Source organism: Astyanax mexicanus, chromosome 2 (assembly GCF_023375975.1).
Source record: "Astyanax mexicanus isolate ESR-SI-001 chromosome 2, AstMex3_surface, whole genome shotgun sequence".
Classification (NCBI taxonomy): Eukaryota; Metazoa; Chordata; class Actinopteri; order Characiformes; family Acestrorhamphidae; genus Astyanax; species Astyanax mexicanus.
The window spans coordinates 4,497,245-4,517,351 of record NC_064409.1 but is presented as its reverse complement, the minus strand read 5'-3'; the positions used below and the strand labels follow the sequence as shown (position 1 = coordinate 4,517,351).

At 36.8% G+C, this 20,107-nt stretch overlaps 1 protein-coding gene and 1 long non-coding RNA gene across 2 annotated transcripts in view; both read right to left on the bottom strand.

Annotated features, from left to right (window-relative positions):
- LOC125799091 (uncharacterized) overlaps positions 1-20,107 on the bottom strand; it is a 515,567-nt gene that overhangs the window by 52,501 nt on the left and 442,959 nt on the right. The gene's annotated exons all lie outside the window — the stretch shown is intronic.
- plxna4 (plexin A4) overlaps positions 1-20,107 on the bottom strand; it is a 459,159-nt gene that overhangs the window by 28,446 nt on the left and 410,606 nt on the right. The window contains exons 26-28 of the mRNA XM_022671791.2: positions 14,401-14,504; positions 5,934-6,033; positions 2,594-2,784 (exon numbers count right to left, since the gene is read on the bottom strand). Of these exons, the coding sequence (XP_022527512.2) occupies positions 2,594-2,784; positions 5,934-6,033; positions 14,401-14,504 (395 nt within the window). The remainder of the gene's footprint in view (positions 1-2,593; positions 2,785-5,933; positions 6,034-14,400; positions 14,505-20,107) is intronic.

Genomic DNA, 20,107 nt, shown 5'->3' with positions numbered 1-20,107 from the left:
GGCAAAATCCAAGAAATTGATCATTTTTCAAATGGTCTCTTATTTTTTTTTTCCAGATCTGTAGGTCTCTTAAAGCCATTCAAGCACCATAATTAACTGGATGTTTAAAAAAGATCATCAATTCTAACAAACAATGTATAAATTATTAGAAAGCGTGGCCACTCTGGTTTGGAAAACTGGTATGGATGGTTAGAAACAAACCAAGAATCAAAAAGGCACAGGCCTGCCATGAACTGGGAACACCAATGTTGGTTTCTACAGTCTAAGAAAGAATCACAGACTGAAAAATGGACATTTAGGCTTGCGTCAACCTGTTTTGAAATATTGGTACAATGCTACTGTTCAGATTGCTGGATACAACTGTAAAAATTAAAAATTACACATAACTAAATGCTGGATGGAGAATAAAGAGGTCATTTGGTAGATGAGATTAAATATTAGAGCTGTTCATACGAGCCTCTGTGTTGAATGTGCCGTCTGTGCCACTTTTTTTTTAACTTCTAAAGCTTCTGATTGGTGAGAGAGCTTTCTCATAAGCCTTGCCAAAAATCTCACAGTCTCACAGCTTTGATTTCCACTACAATCAATCAGAAATCTAAAAAAAAAGAGCCGAAGAAAAAGAAGAAAAGAAGAAAAGATGCTCCTGAAGAGCCTCATCAAGACGCGAACCTGAAGCCTCACCAATCATAAAATCAGCAGCGTGGAAATGTTTTCTAATCACAAATTAAACCCCGGTACCTCTCAACCAGCCTCTCCGTGTCCTGAAGAAAATCAGGTCATCCGATTTAATAGAAACCTGGGAATCACAATTAGGAGTGGATTTCTCATTTACATTAAGATGCGAGATTAAAGTCCCCGGTCGTGGCGAGAAGAAAATTAACAGATATTCTAAGGGTCAAGGCATCTGAAAGGGAGCTTAAAGCGTCTGGTTTTACGCCCGATTCTCTTTTAGGTGGTTATTGTACAGCTGTTTAGAAACACGCGGAGCTCAGGTTTCGCGTCCCGAGGCCCTTCCCCGCTGACACAGGACACGAATGAGCAAACGAGTGGAAAATGGCAAGGTGGTGGAAAGGAAACCGCAGTTTGGAACAAATGATGTGACGAGTAAACACTTCACATTGCTCTCCAGCCGAGACTGATTGAAGCCGCGTTTGACAAGGAACCGATCTGTTCCCACTCAGATGCAGAGCGCTCCAATTTACTCTGCTCCAGTGTGCTGTCACTTCATCAGCCCACGAGGCTGACTAAGAGTTTCTCAATGCGATCATTAAGGGAGCGTCACACAAAAATGCTAACATTTGCTCGAAAGCGAAAGTCAGGGGGCAGCAAATGATATACAAACATAATCACGAAGTGTCTGAACATACACTCATAAAACTACCCCCCAAAAAAAGAGTTTCTCCATGTGATGCTTAAGAACAGAGCTGTTTATCTGTAGTCCTGTAGATCTACCCTAACTCTAATTTACACTATTCAGGTACAACTCTGAAAAAAAATATTGAGTTTCTTGGATTATACCAAATTAAAAACCTCTGGAATATAATCAAGAGAAAAATGGATGATCACAAGCCATCAAACCAAACTGAACTGCTTGAATTTGAAATTTTTGCACCAGGAGTAAAGCAGCATAAAGTTATCCAAAAGCAGTGTGTAAGACTGGTGGAGGAGAACATGATGCCAAGATGCATAAAAACTGTGATTAAAAAACCAACCAGGGTTACTCCACCAAATATTGAAACGCCATTTCTCATTTTCTGCAAATAAATGCTCTAAATGACAAATGAGAGACATAACTTCTGGCCTGGACTTTAGTCCGTGAGCATAATCTAAAAAAAGACCCCCCTATCATGATAGAATGATTCACTACTGGTTTACTAACGAATATTTCAGTAGATAATTGTTTAATTAACCAATTAACAAATGTATTAATTGAGTGTAATTATGCTTCGTAAAGAGTACATTTAAAAAGGTTTATGGGCAACGGCTCATTTATTTGTCCTGAAATTAACAATATTATTGGGAAAGCATCTACTCTCTACTTGGTAAGCTTTTCCAATAGACATTAGTATACGAAATGAGGATTTGGTTAAGCTGTGTCATTGACTGATCAATTGATTGATTGATTAATTGATTCATTGATGATAAGCTATGAATGAAGCTAATTTCCAAGAATGCAGTTCCACTGCTGGAGGACCCAATCCTCCAGCTGATGCTTGGCATTGGACATGGTGAAATTCTCGTTATATTAAAAAAAAGAAGAAGATTTTTTAGCTTAAAATGTTTTCCTTATTATTATTATTATTATTATTATTATTATTATTATTATTATTATTATTATTATTATTATTATTATATCATTGAAAAGTTACTTTATTTCAGTTATTCAGTCATATAGATGTATTACACACAAAGTGATCTATTTTAAGAGCAATTGGTACTTTTGGTAGTGTGGACAGTGTGCCAAGTCCTGCTGGAAAATGAAATCTGCATCTCCATAAAAGTTGTAATACATCTATATAATATGAATTACTGAAACAAAGTAACTTTTTTCAATGATTTTCTCATTTTTTGAGATTTTTGAGTCAAAGCTCACCTTGGTGGCCAGCAGCCTGGTCAGGTAGATCTCAGAGACCATCTTGGAGCCGCGGTCGCCCTCCTTCTGGTCTCCGTGTTCGTGGTTCTTCACCAAATGCCACACTTTGACCCCGCTTTCCAAGTCGGGCGTGATCATGGGTGTGCGGGAGCGGAGGCTGTCCGGGCTGCCTGTGTATTTGATCATGTTTTCTGGACGAGAGAAGAAGAAAAAAACACAGAGAATCAAATAAAAGGACTGGACGCGTCAGCACTCAGTCATTCTCCTGTACCCGGGGCATCACTCCAGCCCTGGCCTGTCTGCTGGACGCTGTGGATTTGAGATTGGATGTGAATGTTTTAGCATGTATGGCTACTTAATTTTTCATCGCCTCTCCCGCGGTTGGCGGTGGACGGGAGATTGAACAGGTGTAGGTGCACATTAAATTTTTATGGCTCAGCCAGTGCTGGGGTTGCCGTGGCATTTAAAAACGCACGGAGCTCAAGGAATGTTTATTCAGCGTGAAAAGAATCGATCAGCAAAATAAAAACGGTCTGGTAAGAAGAACGAAAAAAAAACAAAAAACACCCATAGCGCTTTTTCCCCACGGCAAATACATCAGAAATCAATTTCTTTAGAGAGAAGACAACTACTGAGTGTAAGACAAAGAGAACAGGATGAGAAAGATGGAATGTGGGTGTAGATAATGCAGACGCTACAACAGGAAACCTCAGAAAAAAGGTTTGTTGATGAGGTAGCATGCATATGCATGTCTTAACTGGCCAATATTTTATATATCCTCTTGAGACCCAGTGTCCTCATATGGGGATGTTACATTTCTGCTTCTCTGCACCATGATACTTAGTTTTTTTCAAACATTAAAAAAACAACATATGGAGACACTGCCCATACCATCTAGTGATCACATGACATCAGTACACTCAATTGATTTAATACAAGATAGCGGGAATCCCAGTTAAAGTTTTTACAGCCAGTCCAGACAGAAATTGCTTTTTTTTTTTCAATTTTACTTTTGAAACTAGTTTATTTACTTAATGTAGAAAGCAAAAAAAAATGTTTGTTTTTAGCATATGCTTCCTTCTAATCCCAAATGGCAGTAGATCATTTTTATTGTAAATTAAAATAATAAATTACTTCCCTTACAAAGACAAAGTTTTTTCTACTAATCCTAAATAGCTAGGAGAAATTTAAAATGCGCACCAAGCAAAAGTGTGGGTCTCAGGGGGATATATACGTTTTTTTATTATTTTTTTTGAACCATCTATGGCAAGGTGGTGCCCTCAGGCTTCAAACCATTTTTAATATTATTATAACACGGTCAACTAACTGTTTTAATAAGTAAAGAATAAGTATATATATATATATATATATATATATATATATATATATATATATATATATATATATATATATATATTTAAAGTCCATTTTAAAGCCTATGCTGGGTTTTATGTATTCATTTGCCACCTAAAACCAGGTATTTTATTTGTTGCCTCAGGGCAACATTATGCAGGTAGACACAAGGCAATCATGCTGAAGCAGTGGTGACACTAACCAAACCGACCTCACCCCTGACAACATACAACTCTGTTCTATTCTCTGTATCAATTTCATTGGATGGTCCATTATAGATGCCTCATATATGTTAAACTTCAACTTAATATCTATAACATGCAACTGAACTCTTGTAGCTGAATATAAATGATGCTCCATGCTATCCTAACCCTAAATCTAATCCTTAAAAAAGGGAGGTTAGACTTAATAGAGAATCATTGAGTCTTAACATGCTTTCAGGCTAAATGTTTGGATTAATTCATACAGTATTTGGGGCCCTATTTTAGTGATCTATAGCACACCGGTCAATTGCGGATCACGCAGCTGGATTTATGGTGTGTTGGTGTGTCTTCGGTATCGTAAGGGGGCATAAAAAATAGACTTTGCGCATCTTAAAATGTGCAAAAGGCATGTAACTTATTCTCTTAAATGTTTTGGGCGTAACATGAAATAAAACCAATCATTGGTTCAGTTGCCATTCCCTTTAAGAGCCAGGTGAGCTCTGACTTTGGCGCGTTCGTATCTTAACAGCGCAACGCTTTGTAAGTTTCGGCAGAGGAAAGTGATCTGTGCGTTCACGCTGTAAAGATACACCAGCAGCTCGTTTAAGGAAACAAAGGAGCGATGTTCTTTTGTTCTTTATTCTGTTTATTGTTGAGTTAAAAGTTGGGTTTGCACTTTGGGAGCACCTATAGGAATGAAATCCTATAGAATGAATGATTGACTGTTGTTAGGGTTTTAATCAGTCAGTGGCGCATCAGTCTGTGCACTACACATCAGTGTAGATTTATTGCTAAACTCCGATGCTATTTTAACATAGACTGTTGAGCATCGCATCACGATAGGGTGTATGATAGAGCCCAGAATCAGAGTCCATCATTGATTGAGAATTGAGATTCTAAACTTTCACTTTCAATATTAGTGAGCCACAATATTCGTGAACTGTGTCCTGCACACTTTCCGAGTTCCAGATATCGCCCACGATGACAGAAGTCTGCTCTGAAACACTCTCCGCTAAATTACGTGCCCCGAGTTTGAGATCCAAGCGGACGGCGACATAATAGGCCTGTCTCTTTCTTCTGCATCAGCCCATTGTCCTCAGCCAGTTCAAAAGCACATCTCCAGCTCGGGCCAGGTTGAAGAAGCTCCCTTTCTTTTGAAATTAATTCTAAAAGAGACTGAAAAGATGTGTGGCATCCATCCACTCCCCTCTACCTCCACCCCTCCGCCCCCCCGGCCGCCCGCCTGCATCCGTCCGTCCGTCAGACACTCTCTCTCTCTCTCTCTTCATTTAAGGCTAATTTGAGGCTGAGGTGAGAGACTATGGAGATGAGATGCTGTTAATGCTGTATTTGATGTGTGTGGAGAGTGCTCTGACTGCCCCAGGGCTTTGATCTTCTCCTTTATCAGATCCAATAGCACACTGGGTGATAGCAGCCAGACGTCTGTGAAGGCTTCAGTGTCTCGGGAGGGAAGTCAAGTGCAAAGAGACTCATTTTCCCCCGCGCTTCCGCTTTTGTGCCAAGCGCAACTCTTCCTAATCTCCTCACGCAAGGCCCTTTTTTTTTTTTTGCAGCTTCTTGGCCCCGCTCTCTAGTTACTGAGGGAGATCCTTCTCATTTCTCTCATAGTTCGCTCTTATTTCCCCGTGAAATTGGCCTCTTTTTAAAAATCCTCCCATCCTACCGTCCACACACATGCAGTACACGCACCGCGCACACACACAGCGACAAACAAGTCATGAAATCCCTACATATTCCAAAGTTATGAGCGACGGGAGGCCTACCGTATTTGCTAGCAGATGCTCTGGAGACTGTGGAGTTGTTGACAGAGTTGTAGGCAGTGACCTGCTTCGGTACGAGAGCCACCACTGCGTTGTCAGGCACCTGCAGAGGAAACAAAGCAAGAAGAGCAGGAGATTAATTTTAGATGAACTATTATTAAAGTGTATAAACCTCCTTTAATCGTAAATCTATTCCTTTTCTAATACAGCTCTGAAAAAAAAGAGATTAAAAGTACCCTTCAGTTGCTGACAACATTTCTGCCAAATTACAAATACAAATATTTTAATCAAGAGCATTTATTTGCAGAAAAATTGCTAGAAAATGAGAAATGTCTGAAATAAAAATAAAGATGCAGAGCTTCCAGACCTCAAATAATGCAAAGAAAACAAATTCATATTCATAAAGTTCATATTCATAAAGTTTATAGAGTTCAGAAATCAATATTTGGTGGAATAACCCTGTTATGATTATTGACAGCAAAGCTCCATCTTTTTCATTTTCATTGAGTTTAATATACTGTACAGTTTACACAGAAAAAAAACCCCAAAGATACCCTTTATTTTATGTGAAATAATCATAGTTAAGTTGCTAGTAATCAACGATAATTGCATTGCTATCTAAACCAGGGCTGCTGCAGGTCAGATATTCATACTATATGCATTATTTACTTCTATTTCTGCCTCATTTTATAATAAGTTTCTCTTATATATGTTTAGTACACTGTTTTTGAATAGTATATGGCTTAGACGCTTTATTACATATTTATTACAGTCATTCAGGTTATATATTTGAATGTGTCAGCACCAAATTTGTACTATAATTAGGGCTGTGATTGGATTTGGTTACTGAAAATCATTATTCTGATTTTATTATCAGAAGTTGGACATAATATCTTTCTAAATGTTTGAATCCCAGCTGCTTGCTTTCAGCTGTCGGAGCCTCGAGAGAGCACAGTTGGTCTTGCTCTCTCTCTGGGTGGGTACAGTAGATGACACTCTTTCCCCTTATCAGTGCTTAGAGTGATGTCGATCAGCACAATGCTGCATCTGTGAGCTGATGTATAGGAACCTAGTCACTGCGCTTTCCTCCAAGCGCTAGCGCTGTGATGCTACTCGAAAAGAGGCAAAGTCTGACTTCACATGTGTTGGAGGAGGCGTGTGCTAGTCTTCATCCTCCTTGTGTTGTGGCATCACTAGTTATATAATAGGGATATACAGCTGATTAGCAACAACTGTACGACTTTAATTAATCTGTAGCAAAGTGTACTTTATCAGTTTTTACACTGCTATTACATGGATTGTTATGTATTTGTAATTACACAGTTAGTATAGAGACACTTACTATAAAGTGGACCCTATTTTTTGTGTCATTAATTGTAGAATATACTGAAATAATGTTATGAATATTATTATTTTTTGGTCCTTGACCCACTGTAAAAAATATTGGGCACTACTGATCTGAGCTGCACAAAGCAATTAAAGCTTTAATCCATATGGAGCCGAGATTGGAGGCGCTTCATGCTTATTGATTATTCATTTCTTTCTCGATATTTCAGACTTTATAATCGTTTGGAAATGTATAACGTCCCTATTGATAATAGATACTTTCCCCAGGTCCCAATTTAATAATTCCTCATCTGAGACCATTCAGCCAGGGCAACTCCTCCATGCACCTGCATCAGCCTCGCACTCCCCAAGCCGAAAATATTCAATTATCACGCAGAAAAGAGGAGGTTTCCCCATCCTCCGACGATTCACGCCCTCCCCTCTACACAATCTGGCAACCCAGTGCCCGCAGCACTTACAGGGTTAATTGAGGTGAAGCTACCGGTGGGCTTTGAACTGCAGAGAAATACACGGACCCAGGCAGAGCTGGGCTTCAGAGACAATCACTGCATTATTCTATCTATTCTGAATTATTATAACATCTGCTCATTACAGAGATAAAATGAAACACAAGAGGGGGCCAATGAACGGGCCAGAGGAGGAAAAACGAGAGTAAATCTGACCACATGCGGAGCACGATGGGATACCATTTCGTTTGGTACTGTAACACTCTGGATTCATCAACAGCTTAACCCTTTCAGACCAGTTTCTCTGATTTTACTATGTATAGGTTTATGTTTGAGTAGTTTATTTGCAGAAAATGAGAAATTTCTGAGTTTTCAGACCTCAAATAATGCAAAGAAAACAAGTTCATATTCACAAAGTTTATGTATGAGTTCAGAAATCAATATTTTGTGGAATAACCCTGGTTTTTAATCACAGTTTTTGCATTTTGGCTAGCAAAATGTTCTCCTCCACCAGTCTTACACACTGCTTTTGGATAACTTTAAGCAGTTCATTTTGGTTTGATGGCTTGCAATCATCCATCTACCTCTTGATTATATTTCAGAGGTTCAATAATTGAGACATGCTGTCCATTAGAATAGACCATGAACGAACCAATGAAAATGCTTAGAACCCAATGAAACAGCAGCTTAGCCCCGCCCACTGCACTGGAAAAAAACAGCAAGTCAGATATTATTGGGGCATGGCAGCACTAGAGCCAATAAAGCAAATGTGATATGTGATTTAGATCACTTTTTATCATGTTATTGTACGATTTGGATGATCACAAGCCATCAAATCAAACTGAACTGCTTGAATTTTTTTGCACCAGGAGTAAAGCAGCATAAAGTTATCCAAAAACAGTGTGTAAGACTGGTGGAGTAGAACATGATGCCAAGATGCATGATTACAAACTGTGATTAAAAACCAGGCTTATTCCATATATATATAATTAGTTCTGAAAGGGTTAATCTAATATTAGGGCTCGCGTTTAAAAGAGACAGGGGAGGTGAAGCATCTTTTTGCATCATGTCACATTTTTCCAGACTGAGAGGATCTGCGCTTTGAGAGAGGCTCTGTTGCTGACAGGATTCAGGATCATCAGATATGGAGAATGTCAGTGAGAGGCTTATGTAACACAGTGAGATATTTCCCAACAGAAAATCAAAGAATTAATGCCAGAGACTCGGATGGGGCAGGGCACGTCTGACTGAGGAGAGACAGAATTAGAGCTGAAGGAGTCTGTCAGAGGAGCTCTGCTCCACTCAGAGTATTCTTAGAAACAGGCCGAGCTCTTCTACACACCAAACACACAGAGGCCACGGCTCTAACAGAACAGATAGCAACATTACTGTCTTCATCTATTAAAATATCATAACGAATCCATTCAGAATCTGATGTTCACACACTGTAAAGAGCAAACGCTTTAATAAAATAGGAAGATTTGGTATTACTTGGATAATTGGATGATCTATTATAAAGGGGTTGGACAATGAAACTGAAACACCTGGTTTTAGACCACAAATATTTATATGTTCTGGTGGAAACAGGAGAGTTGAGGTGCACATTGAATTTTGTCGTGATTTGAGCAGTCGTGGTTTTATGTTTTTAGCACCCGAACATCCCTTTCAGACAGCTTCCTCTTACAGCGTCCACAGTTAATCCTGTTGGATGTGGTTGGTTCTTCTTGGTGGTATGCTGACATTACCCTGGATACCGTGGCTCTTGATGCATCACAAAGACTTGCTGTCTTGGTCACAGATGCTCCAGCAAGACGTGCACCAACAATTTGTCAATGATACAACAATGATATTATAGTTACTGACTAACTATATGGTTTTATGAAAAGTGATAAACCATTAGATAAAAGTCATTAGATGGCAATAATTGAAAATAGTTAGAAAGTAATAGAGTTGTTGTTTTTTTGTTTGTCTGCCTTTCTAAATAATAGATTATAAAAGTGTAAATCAGCTAAAAAACCCAAGAAAAACTAGAAAACCAAACAAACACCCCCTCCCCCACCCTCCCAGATCTGCATAAAGATACACATAGACAAATTTAATATAGAAAAAAACCTATTATAATCTAATATATACACACAATCTATTATACATACATACATATGTATATCTATTATGATATTAGTTATTTAAAGAATAACCAGGGAATTTTGCAATTTGGGAATTTCCAGCATGCTTTAGGAATTGTATGTTGTGCGTTATGTTGTATATCGTTTTATTAAATCAGAGTAGTCCTATATATATATTTGATTTAATATTGCCCCCAAATTTCCATTCAGCCGAACCAAAGCACAGTCAAAGTACAGACAGCATGCTACCTCATACATAAAATGCTATTACCTCAAAAATGCAATTTACATACTTTCAATTCAAACACCAGCCGGCCCCCCGGGATTATTATGGATTGAGTGGTAAAACTACAGTATCTCTCATTTCTAACAGCCTCTGGGAGCCAGACAGTTTTTCTTTTTGTTCCCAATGATAGCGTGCCCTCCCCACCTGAAAATGAATCAACTTCTGTCTTCATTATCTCATCTCCGATTCCCATCACCTCCTAATCCCTTCTCCCGCCCGAGCGTCCGCTCGCCGGCCCGGCTGACATTTAATTTCAGCTCGCCGCAGACCCCCTCTTACAGGGAAAGCTCATTTAGAGGGGAGCCGGTTTTACCCAGAAAATTATTTACACCATAATGAAGCACCAGTCTGCCTCCTGTCTGCTGTAGACAGATGGACAGACAGACAAAGATAGACAGGTACGTGTTGCTGATATGAACAGTGTTTGTGTATAAATGTGTATATGTGTGTATCAAGGTTAGAATAGTTTTGAATTTTTCATTATAGTTTAATTTTATTTCCTTTCTAAATTTTATTTCCTTTTTTTCACTTTTTCTCCTTCAATTCAGATTTAATTAGTTTTTAGAGTGGGTTTCCTAATTTTTTAATTAGTTTTTATTAGTACTTAGATTAAGTTTTTATTTAGTTTTTAGTTTAGTTTTGATTAATTTTAGTATTAGTTTTAGTTTTTTCTTTATACTTTAGGTTATTTGTGAGGTGCAGAATTAAAAAAGGTGTTATGTAATAAAACTCCATTAAAAGAAACCCTCTAAAAAATATTCAGTTACTGTGAAACAAACAACTGTTTTTAAAGTTTTTAGAGTGTGTTTGCTAGTTTTTATTAGTTTATTGTTAGTTTTTTATTAGTGCTTAGTTTTAGTAAGTTGTTATTAATTTTAGTATTAGTTTCATTTTTAGCTTAATATATGCAATCCTACTGCTTAAAATATCGCCAATAGACTTCTTACACTCTCAACCAAGTGCTGTCCCAAAATTTTGAAAAGTTTAATTATATTTATTTATGTATTTATTTTTTACTTTTTATCCTCCAATTCAGTTGGTTTCAACCAGTTTTTAGAGTGGGTTTGCTATATTTTATTAGTTCTTTTTTAGTGCTTAGTTTTAGGTAGTTTTTATTAATTCTAGTATTAGTTTTAGTTTTAACAAAATATATGTAATACTGCTGCTTAAAATAGCCAATAGGACAGACTTCTTACACTCTCAACCGAGTGATGTCCAAAGATTTTGAAAAGTTTAATTTTATTATTATTATTTTTTTTTTCAATTCAGTTAGTTTTAATTAGTTTTTAGAGTGGGTTTGCTATTTTTTATTAGTTTTTTTTTTGTTTATTTAGTATTGCTTAGTTTTGGGTAGTTTTTAATAATTCTAGTATTACTTTTAGTTTTAGCAAAATATATTTAATACTGCTGCTTAAAATATCCAATAGGACAGACTTCTTACGCTCTCAACTCAGCTTTTAATTAGTTTTTATTTTGGGTTTGTTAGTTTTAATTAGTTTTTATTTTGTTATTAGTGCTTAGTTTTAGTCAGTTTTTTTATTAATTATAGTATTAGTTTTAGTTTCTTTTACAGTATTTTGTGAGATGCAGGATTCAAAAAGGTGTTATGTAATAGCGCACTATTAGCACTCTTATGCTGCTTCTCAAATGGACTTATAGCTGTAGCTGTGTGGAGTTTATTCCACATACTGTATCTCCTGTTACACCACAGGACTCGTGATTTTATCTCCTTCGTGCTCATATGTTAATCCCATACAGAGTTTTCTGCAGCTTTCTTAGTGTTTTCTGTTGTTATTTGATGGCTAGCTCGATCACTGTAAACAAGAAGTGACGTCACGCACTGCGAGGTGCCGCTCGCTGCTCAGTTTGTTTTAGTTAGATGTATAACCTCTCAATTTAGTTTCAGTTAGTAACTGTTTTTTTTTCTTTTTATTACTGTTTCTATTAGTTTCAGTTAATGAAAATGGTTTTAAGTTTTTCAAATAAAATCTTCGTTTTTTTCGTTCGTTTTCATTGACGTTTTCATTAATAACCTTGGTGTTTATGTGTTTGTGTGTATGTGTGATAGGCAGCTGACTCTATCAGTCTCTCATCAGCCTCGGTGTTGTGTTGCCTCCTGACTCCCCTCCTCCTCCTTCCTCCCTCCCTCCATCCCGTCCACAGCTCGGAGGCCCTGTCCATCAAAGTCAGTTTCTCTAAATGGCCGGGAAGTGATTGGGCTGCTCAGTCCATTACAGGGTCATAGCGGTGATAGGGGGCCTAAAGGGAGAGTCCCTTGTGGTCAGTAAGGGATGATAGGGGTCCAAGCACCATGAATGTTAAGCAATTTGGCGGATCCTTATCTCTCCTGTGGCCTAAATTGGTGTTTTTTTTCAAACCGTGTCTTCTCAGGGAAACACAAGCATGGATATTAAATCAATGCTGATGATAGTAGAGAGATATGATGAGATATGATAGGAATAATGGAAGAAAACGGCAAAAAAAAAAGAAAAAAGATAATTATCACCTTTCATTACCACTTGTTCTGTTCTATCGGAGATGAACTTGAAAGATTCCCATTCTTACGAACATGAGAGACCGGCTTGAAAGACCCTCATTGTTACACGCTGATCAAACACGTGAACCCCCTCTCTTTTCTAAGCGCTTAAACATTTACTCTAATTCTTTTGAACATTTAAAAAGGAAACATTCAGAGATCCATTGATCTGATAAGCACTTCTCTTTCCTCTCCTCCGCTATTACACAAAGCAATTATATCTCAAAGTTTAGGCTGTAATTGAAACCCGGGAACAATGCGCAACCATATACGATGTGCTGCTTATCAAAAGACATTAACAGAGTAACATCAGCCGCAAAGGGAACCTGGTCTACACCTGTGCCCCCAACTACTGTCAGAATTAATACTGCCTGATATCTGGGGGAGGGCCTTTAAATAGAAATACGACACGCCAACACAGGAACAGCCGCACAGCCGCACACGACGCGCTCGCCATTCTTGTCGAGTTAGATTTGGGCATCATAATCCTGAACGCTTTGTGCTGTCACTATTCTGTGTGAGGCTTTATTCAAAGAACTGTGTGGGTTATTTTTCCCTTTTCTTTTGAAATTGATAGTGCGCCGGTTGCAGTCATCAAAAGCAATGCTTTTTTTTCTTATTCTACGAAAAAAAAACAAAAAAAACATCAGGCATGTGTGCTTGAAGAGCAAAGAGAGAGAAAGAAAGAAAGACTGTAATGCTCTTATCAGATAAACAGAATACAGCTCTGGAAATATAAGAAAAATAAGAGTAAAAGACTTAAAAATGGTGAGTTTCTTTGATTTTACCAAATTGAAAACCTCTGGAATATAATCAAGAGAAAGATGGATGATCACAAGCCATCAAACCACCAAACTGAACTGCTTGAATTAATTGTATTTTGCACCAGGAGTAAAGCAGCATAAAGTTATCCAAAAGCAGTGTGTAAGACTGGTGGAGGAGAACATGATGCCAAGATGCATGATTACAAACTGTGATTAAAAACTAGGGTTATTCCACCAAATATTGATTTCTGAACTCTTAAAACTTAAATATGAATATAAACTTTGCAGTTTTCTTTGCATTATTTGAGTATCTATCTATCTATCTATCTATCTATCTATCTATCTATCTATCTATCTATCTATCTATCTATCTATCTATCTATCTATCTATCTATCTATCTATCTATCTATCTATCTATCTACTGTTTCGGCAAATGCATGGCTTATAAACACATGGCTTGTATTTATGCACGCACGTAGCCTACATATTTACTCAGAATATGCATATAGAATGTGAATGTGGTCAAATTGAGATATTACAGATGGGAAAAGACAATGTCTGGTTTGCGTGTGATTTATTGCTGTTTACACTTGAAGAGGCCTGAGCTGTCACGAAGACGGACAGCTCGAGATTGGACTGTCATCATGTCCTACAATTATGGAAACTCACGCGGACGGTCAAGGCATTAACTCAACACTGGCCACACTTACTTATACATGTACACAAATTTCACAAACGTGAATCCTCTGTGATTAAATGACTGATACATACTGAACGTTCTTCGATATCTTGTGTCCTTTGGGTGGGTATACTGTGGATATAGTGTGATGTAGTTTCCCTTAAAGAGATGATTAAGGTGTGTTTCCAATAAAGTGGCCAAACAGTATGCATAAATGTATATAATCCTAGACTAGGGATCTAGAGAGAACCTGAAGACACCATGTGTGAAGTGCATGAAGATTACCTGGTAATGGGACAGCATATTGAGCCTCTTCCAATCACTCTCGATCTTTGTGGTCATGTCTTCATCTTGTAGGATGATTCGAACCCCTCTTCCCTGACGCCACTCTGCAGAAGACATAAATTATCATCATAATCAATTAATTCATGTAAAGAAAATCGCAGAAAGTGTAATAATAAGATCAATATGTTTGGCTAATTTGTGCTTAACACAGCGTAGATAGTCTAAATAAAGCTTGGAGACGTAATGACCTTTTTTTTAGACAAACCTTTCTTATTAATATCACTAACAATTGCTAAAAAATAGTTTTTTTAGAGTGGAAAGACCAAACCACAATCAAATGGACCTTAGAAATAAGAAATAAGATTGCATAATTTTGGGAAACTTTTTAGTCATATCAAATAAAGCTTGTAGAGGTAATGACCTTTTTAGACACTAATTTGAAATGAAATATTCCATCTTCTTTTATAACCATCTATCAGGACTTAGGACTTCGCCTTGCCATGAGCATGCTGGACAGTGTTCAACCTCCCTTACACGATAGCACCTCACAACTTGCACAAATGTGGTGTGTGGAAATACTGTACATTGTGCATTAATGTTAACAAGCATAGGCATTTTAGCATCAACATATTCATGCAAAGTACAGTACAAATAAAAATATGCTAAATATGGTCAGAATAGCAAAATAACTTTTTTTTTAAATAAACATAATTCCTTAAACCAACAATATTTGAACAAAATAGTTGAGTTAATAACTATTGTTGTGTGAACAAAACTCAGTTAAGTTGAATAAACTAAACTGATTCTACTTATCATCTAGCTTTGTTAAATTTAATTAATTGTATATATTTACAACTTAACTGAGTCAAAGCAAAATGATGACTTGATAACTTGACTGAGTTAAGTTGAATAAACTTAAAACTGTATATATTCACAACTTAAGTGAGTCAAAGCAATTTGATGACTTGACTGAGTTAAATTAAATAAACTTCAAACTGTATATATTTACAACTTAACTGAGTCATAGATAGACAGATGGATGGATGGATGGATGGATAGATAGATAGATAGATAGATAGATAGATAGATAGATAGATAGATAGATAGATAGATAGATAGATAGATAGATAGATAGATACTTTATTTATCCCGAAGGAAATTAAGGAAACACATAGTTAAATGATAACTCAACTTAGTTAAGTTGAATAAACTTAAAATTGTATTTATTCACAACTTAACTGAGTCATAGATAGATAGATGGATGGATGGATGGATGGATGGATGGATGGATGAATAGGTAGATAGATGGATGGATGGATGGATGGATGAATGGATGGATAGATAGATAGATAGATAGATAGATAGATAGATAGATAGATAGATAGATAGATAGATAGATAGATAGATAGATAGATACTTTATTTATCCCGAAGGAAATTAAGGAAACACATAGCTAAATGATAACTCAACTGAGTTAAGTGGAATAAACTTAAAATTGTATTTATTCACAACTTAACTGAGTCATAGATAGATAGATGGATGGATGGATGGATGGATGGATGGATAGATAGATAGATAGATAGATAGATAGATAGATAGATGGATAGATAGATAGATAGATGGATGGATGGATGGATGGATGGATGAATAGGTAGATAGATGGATGGATGAATGGATAGATAGATAGATAGATAGATAGATAGATAGATAGATAGATAGATAGATAGATAGATAGATAGATAGATAGATAGATAGATAGATAGATAGATTGATTGATTGATTGATACTTTATTTATCCCGAAGGAAATTAAGGAAACACATAGTTAAATGATAACTCAACTTAGTTAAGTTGAATAAACTTAAAATTGTATTTATTCACAACTTAACTGAGTCATAGATAGATAGATGGATGGATGGATGGATGGATGAATAGGTAGATAGATGGATGGATGGATGGATGAATGGATGGATAGATAGATAGATAGATAGATAGATAGATAGATAGATAGATAGATAGATAGATAGATAGATAGATAGATAGATAGATAGATAGATAGATACTTTATTTATCCCGAAGGAAATTAAGGAAACACATAGCTAAATGATAACTCAACTGAGTTAAGTGGAATAAACTTAAAATTGTATTTATTCACAACTTAACTGAGTCATAGATAGATAGATGGATGGATGGATGGATGGATGGATAGATAGATAGATAGATAGATAGATAGATAGATAGATAGATAGATAGATAGATAGATAGATAGATAGATACTTTATTTATCCCAAAGGAAATTTAGGAAACACATAGTTAAATGATAACTTGACTGAGCTAAATTGAATAAACATAAAATGTATATATTTACAACTTATATATTTACACATCAAAGCAAAAATGATGACTTAAATAGAGTTATGTTGAGCCAGTAAATATATATTTTTTTCATTGTACATATTCAGGCTCCTTTTACCAAATAATTCATCATCACATTGAGAAACAATCAAACTGATCTACTGATCTAAAATGTGATTTTTTTGTGTTTCTCCCCTAAAAAATCACCACAGCTTTTGCACACATGACTTTCTGCACATTTTGAGCTGGTAAATTCTCCCTAAATGTTTCTAAACTTCTCTGAAAGGGTCTGTGGAGGCAGAGGCTTCGTCTGAGGGGAGATGAGATGATACGAGTGTGTGCCCTTTTAAAGAACCTCAAAAGGAGGCAGTGATTCAGAAGGAGAGGTGGAAGGGGAGATCAAGCCTGCCGAGACAGCGGAAGAGAAGAAAAGAGTGGCGCGAGAAGAGAACATGCGCGAGGGAGTATGAAACGAGGGAGAGGAAAAAGAGGAAGGTGGAGGAAGAGGTAAATTAATCTCCCTCTCCGCTCTACGGGCCGGCGTGGCCGCTGTGGATCGATGGGGGTGATTAGGGCCGGAGCTGAAAGCCACTTCCTTTTTCATCTGCAGTGGGCCGAGCTGCCGGGCCCCGCGAGGCCCTTAATCGACCCGCACTAAGCCTCCTGCTGGGCAAACTCTTATTGCACTTCTCCTGAATACGACTGAGAAACAGAGCAAACTGAAAAAAATCAGCAGTAAAATTTACTTTAAAAAAGTTAAAAAATTTCTGCATTTGCTTTTTTTTTAATTAAATTTAATTTCAGATAAATTTAAAGTAACTTCAACTCGGTTTCAAGACTTAAATAGGTGAACTTCAGTCCATCCTTTCTTTTAGTAAACTTTACTTCATTTATTTTACTGAATCAATCCTTTCTTTTATTAAACTTTAATTAATTTATTTTCCCTGAATCAATCCTTTCTTTTAGTAAACTTTAATTAATTTATTTTCCCTGAATCAATCCTTTCTTTTAGTAAACTTTAATTAATTTATTTTCCCTGAATCAATCCTTTCTTTTAGTAAACTTTACTTCATTTATTTTCCCTGAATCAATCCTTTCTTTTAGTAAACTTTAATTAATTTATTTTCCCTGAATCAATCCTTTCTTTTAGTAAACTTTAATTAATTTATTTTCCCTGAATCAATCCTTTCTTTTAGTAAACTTTAATTTATTTATTTTCCCCTGAATCAATCCTTTCTTTTAGTAAACTTTAATTAATTTATTTTCCCTGAATCAATCCTTTCTTTTAGTAAACTTTACTTCATTTATTTTTACTGAATCAATCCTTTCTTTTATTACACAACCCTTCTAACTTCTGCTTTTTGTTTCTCTTTCTTTCCTTTCTGTTTTCTCTATCTATCTCTTTTACATGTATGGAGATGCCCTGTTCCTGATGTTCCCAGCCTGGCTCTCCACTGCCCGCTGTGTTGTTCTCCGGCTCTGCAACCCTGCACTGATTAACATTAACACACTCAGTATCTGTTTCTGTATTAGCCATAGCTCTATAGTTTGTGCCCATCACATTTTCATATTCATAAATTAGTACCTGTTATATTAGCCATAGTTAACATTAATTCTCTGTACTGTTTTGTTCTGTTATTTGTTTGTTGTTTGTTTGTACTGAGCGGGTCGACCCGAGTAGGATGGGTTCCTCTGACTGAGTCTTGGCTCCTTCCAAGGTTTCTTCCTCTTAAAGGGAGTTTTTCCTTGCCACTGTGTCACCATAAAATTGGCATCTCTGTGGTGCTGCTCATAAGAGGCGTGGACCTGTTTTTTCCTGTAAAGCTGCTTTGTGACAACCTTTGTTGTAAAAAGCGCTATATAAATAAAATTGAATTGAATTGAATTGAATTTTAGTAAACTTTACTTAAATTCTGCATATAATATTATCTAAGTACAATTACTCCATGTATACAATATTACTCAAATACTTTATGACACATAATTTATTATAATTCCTGAAATTTAAATAGTTTTAGTTAAAACAAAAGTAAATTTTACTCGTAATTTTTTTCAGTGCATGTCCTCTTATATGTGGCCCCAGAAGAGGCCCCTAGAGGCTCTCAGCCACTGCTTGCAGCTACAGAGGTACAGAGGTTTTTAATGGAAAGAGCAAAGCTATTTGCGCCGTTCTGTTGAGACACAGGAGGTCTGCCTTTCTCTTCTCTCTCTCTCTCTCCCCCTCTCTTTCTCTCTCTCTCTCTCTCTCTCTCTTTCCCTCGCTCTCTCTCTCTTTTTTATTCCAGTCGGGACGCAAATGAATGCGTGATTGGGCCGGGGGGCGGAGAGATCCCTCTTCACCGCCGCTATCTCCTGCTCTGATTGTGACTAGATAAACAAAACAGCAATCACAACGCGGGATGATGAAACATGTCTCCGGGTGATGTGGGGGGGAAGCTTTGCATCGCAAATCTTCAGTAGGCAGAGAGAAAAAGAGAGAGAGAAAAAGAGAGAGAGAAAGTAAGAACCAATGATATAGAGAGAGAAACAGAGAGACCCTCCGATAGTTATATCCCTCAGTACTGTACATCTCTCTATAAACATGCAAATGAGCAGCAGTGGCTCCAGAGAGGACAGAATAAACAAAAGGAACACTGAGCAAAAAGGGAAATAAAGACCGGGCACACGAGAGAAAAGAAAGAAAGTGAGTGAAAGGAGAGAAAGGAGAGAGAAAGAAAAAGAAAATGCAAGGAAATCAGAGCAAGCCGAGATTGCCCCGATTCCCCAAATCCACCCAGATCTTCTCGGACAGCATCACGAGAGAGCAAGAGAAAGAGGAGGGAATGATGGGGGTTGTGAAAGCGCGAGAAAGACTGAGAAAGAGAGAGAGAGAGAGAGCAAGTAGAAAGTGCCAAAAAATACTAGAAATACTAATACGTCAAGAAATGTATATTTAAATTCAACAATTCTTATAAAGATCACTAAAATTGCTAAAAAATCAATACATTTACAACGGAAAGACAGAATCAATCTATTCACAATCAAATGGGCCTTAGAAATAAGAAATAAGATGACATCATTTTTAGGACCCTGGGACCCCTTTTTCTGACTCTTAATCTTAGTCTTAATGATAAAAGCAATAATGATTATTTTGGTAGTTGACAAATTTTATGATAATTTTTTTTTTCGACTAGTCGATTAGTCAACGATTATTTCTGCCGTGTCCATCTTTAAACATGATAGAAAACAGCTGAAAATGCGACTTAAAGGGCATTTTAAAGTCTGGATGTTGTTTAAATGTGAAAAGTACTGATATTTAGTGAATTAAATATGTAATCTTTTGTGTTGTTGTTTGTTTTGCTAACTGTTACGAAT